The following is a 3,234-nucleotide window of genomic DNA, read 5'->3' on the forward strand; positions in this document are numbered from 1 at the left end:
GTCCTTCATCCTCCTTTTACTGTGTTTCCCTCCATTTAATTTCCTTCTTCCTCCTATTACCATGCGTTTCATTCCATTTTTTCTTCCCCTTCGTTTGTCCTACTTGTAAGGGGTATTAAAAAATTTATGGGTTTTGCAAGTTTCAAATTATGTTTTAGGTGTATATGGGTTTTTCAAGTTTCAATTTTTGGGGGTGGATATTACATTTTGGGTGGTTATGGGTTTTGTATATTTTGTATGCTCATCTAATTTTTTTTATTCAAACAGGACAATGACATCCTACAACAACATTTCTATATGCAAAAATCGTGTGAAGTTCATAAATAAGAAATGTGAATGTGGAAAGAAGTGTTTGGTGAAAATTATTGACTCAATAAATAATCCATACACACTTTATTTTTGTTGCCAATTTGTAGAGAGAGATGTGAATATTTCTCATGGTGGGGAAATGAAGACGTTGGATATGAAGGTATCCAGAAGGAATAAAAAGAGCAAGAAGAAAGTTTACTGTGATATGCTTCAAATATGATACATTGCAAAGCTTCGAAGTAAATATCAATGCTGGGAAATTGTTCAAAATTTTCACAACAAAAGTCTTGTTCTTTTGTGTATGATAATAATCTAATAATAATGTATTGTAATGGTACCTTTTTAGAAGATCTTATTGTACTTTACTTCAATTTTATAAGAAATTAATCTAAAGTTGGTATGCAAAGTATTATTTGTTAATTGCACTAGTATATATACACCAATGTCCATCAACCATGCTTTCATTAGATAGATAAAATACTACATTCTTCAATTAGTAAAGTAAATAAGATAATAACAAAAATACATTTGTGTTGCTTACAAGGTTCAAAATGCAGTAACCAAAATACATTTTTGGTATTAGACTTAGAGTGTTGAGTCAATTTAAGCCAAAATGCAGTCACTGTGTGGGCATTCAGAAAGACCATTTTTTTCAAAAGAGAAACCCACCTCAGACCTAAACTGACAAATCTATTGCATTCACCGTGTTGGTTGAGTTTGGAACAAATCTAGTGGTAGCTCAACTGTGGTCAACTCCTCAGCCTCAGTTTCTTGAGCATGTTCTTCAACTTCATTCTCAGATTGTTCCATATCCTACATTAAGCAAGCAGTTAAAAATAGACACAAAAGAGATCATGGTTAGTGATGTATAAGCAATCAAAAAATTTAACCTGGATTGTTGCATGACGAATGCCACCACGACCTCTACCACGGGGTCTTCCTCTACCTCTCCCTCGGTTTCCTTGAGTAGAATTTGTGTTTGGTGCAACAGTCGTGGTTGCCTTATCCTTGCTTTGGCCCCTACCTATTCCTCTACCTCGTCCCCTGCCTCTTCTTTGTACTGGAGTTGTTGGTGCTGGATGTTCTACAATTGGAGGTGCCTTGCATGTATGTCTAGTATGACCAATTTCCTTACAATTTTTGCAAGTCTTTGAGCTGGATATAGGTTTCAAGGTCCGCTCTTCCCCTGCAACCTTCCTTCTACGATGCTTTTTTGGTCTCCCTGGTTGTCTTCTAACTGGTGGGGGAAAAAGGAGTTCATCCTCAAAAGGAGGCCACATGGACTCATCTGGTAATGGGTGTATGACTTTTTCATAAGTCTTTCTCCATTGTTCTGTTGTGAAGTAATTTGAACAGTAGTCATAAATGTTTGCCCTTATACTATTGATGCATGCAGCTGCATGAACATAAGGGTACCCTCGAATTTTCCACTGACCACAAATACAATAACCTTCATCTAATCTCACAGTGTAGCTGTTGTTCTTGTAGTCCACTTGAAACTCATAATCCCATACTCTAGTGACTTGAGCAAATCTTGATTTCTTCAAAATTTCAGTAACTTTCAGTTGTATTTTTGGAGTTAATTTTTCTTGCCACCTATCAGCCGTGACCTTCCTTGCATACATCATATTTGAATTCTGGATTCGAAGGCCTTCTAGCAAATCTATTGGAGGCTTGAAGCGAACCTCTTCTATCCAGTCATTAAATGATTCGACGTGGTTGTTTGTTAAGTGTTCAACTTTGACATTTGGGTCGAAACAACTCATCGTCCAATGTTTAGGATCTATGTTTGACAACCATGTGTACGCCTCCTTGTTGAATGATTTGATTTGGTTCATAATATTATGAAATTTTTGTAAGTTTGTCGTTTCAGCAGCTGCCCAAAAGTAGTTTTTCAAGTAAGAAGTGCCAAAATCTTTCACCATATTATTTTCAATATGGAAACAGCAGTAACGATGGCTAACATTTGGTATAGTGCTTACGGCTTCTATTAACCCCTGCATCATATGAAATTTGTGTATTGTCATTCTATAATAATACTATAATAATAATTTTCTCCAATCTATCAATCACCTTAGTTTATCACCTAGGAAGCAAATCAATCAAATGCAATAGATTAGAAAATAGGCTATACCTTTTGTCTATCACTCATTATGCACCAAGGTTGTCCATTGATGGCTTTTTCTCCAATTGCCTCAGTTAAAAGCTGTAGAAACCACTTCCATCTTTCATTATTCTCAGCTTCCACTATGGCATAAGCAATGGGATAAAAGTGCATGTTTGCATCGAGTCCAACAGCAGATAATAGTATACCCTTATAAGGGCTTTTCAGATGGCAACCATCTAGGCCAAAAAAAGGTTTGCATCCAGTTAAAAATCCAGCTTTTACACCTTCATAACAAACAAAGCACCTCTTAAATTGAGGCTTCATTACTGGGGGAATAGAATCTGAAGCTTCATTGCCATCTTCTATAGTTTTTGTTTCCACAGCTACTAGCTCAGATTGCACAATAGTTGTACTACCAGGGTTGGTGGCTATAATCATTGATGCATATCTTCTCATCTTGCCATAAGACTGCACATGGTCACCCTCAATTTCACCTTTGGCCTTCCATAACCTCCTGTTGTCGACCTCAATCCCATACTCATTCTTCAAGTGTTCTCGCATACCCTTCAAATTCATTTCTGGATTCGATTGGAACAACCTTCTCAGTTTCATCCTTAGCCAAGTACTATTTGCTGTCCTATTTCTTCGCACACACTGACATGTATGGCTTGGGTTGAGTGTTTTTATCACAAAATTTCTTTGATCAGGGGTGATTGAGGCGTGTACCCTCCATGGGCAGCCAATTCCTCTGCAACCATATGTTAGCCTAATTCTTTCATGCTTGATTTTTTTTAAGTTCAAAACCTTCCTACACTGCA

General features: G+C 36.8%; 1 protein-coding gene across 1 annotated transcript; it reads right to left on the minus strand.

Annotated features, from left to right (window-relative positions):
- Positions 1-1,008: 1,008 nt before the first annotated feature.
- On the minus strand, positions 1,009-3,028 carry LOC133795997 (uncharacterized). The gene is made up of 3 exons (XM_062233479.1): positions 2,444-3,028; positions 1,200-2,306; positions 1,009-1,122 (listed from the first exon to the last, which is right to left on the minus strand). Exons 1-3 carry the CDS (start codon positions 3,026-3,028, stop codon positions 1,009-1,011), a joined length of 1,806 nt encoding a protein of 601 aa, XP_062089463.1.
- Between the last annotated feature and the right edge of the window lie 206 nt (positions 3,029-3,234).

This window comes from Humulus lupulus, chromosome 8 (assembly GCF_963169125.1).
Source record: "Humulus lupulus chromosome 8, drHumLupu1.1, whole genome shotgun sequence".
Lineage (NCBI taxonomy): Eukaryota > Viridiplantae > Streptophyta > Magnoliopsida > Rosales > Cannabaceae > Humulus > Humulus lupulus.

Coding starts and splice junctions, on each gene's coding strand:
- LOC133795997 (XM_062233479.1), bottom strand. CDS start 3,028: ATGAAACTGAGAAGGTTGTTCCAATCGAATCCAGAAATGAATTTGAAG. Junction 2,307..2,443: donor TAATGAGTGATAGACAAAAG/GTATAGCCTATT, acceptor CATATGATGCAG/GGGTTAATAGAAGCCGTAAG. Junction 1,123..1,199: donor TTCGTCATGCAACAATCCAG/GTTAAATTTTTT, acceptor TGCTTAATGTAG/GATATGGAACAATCTGAGAA.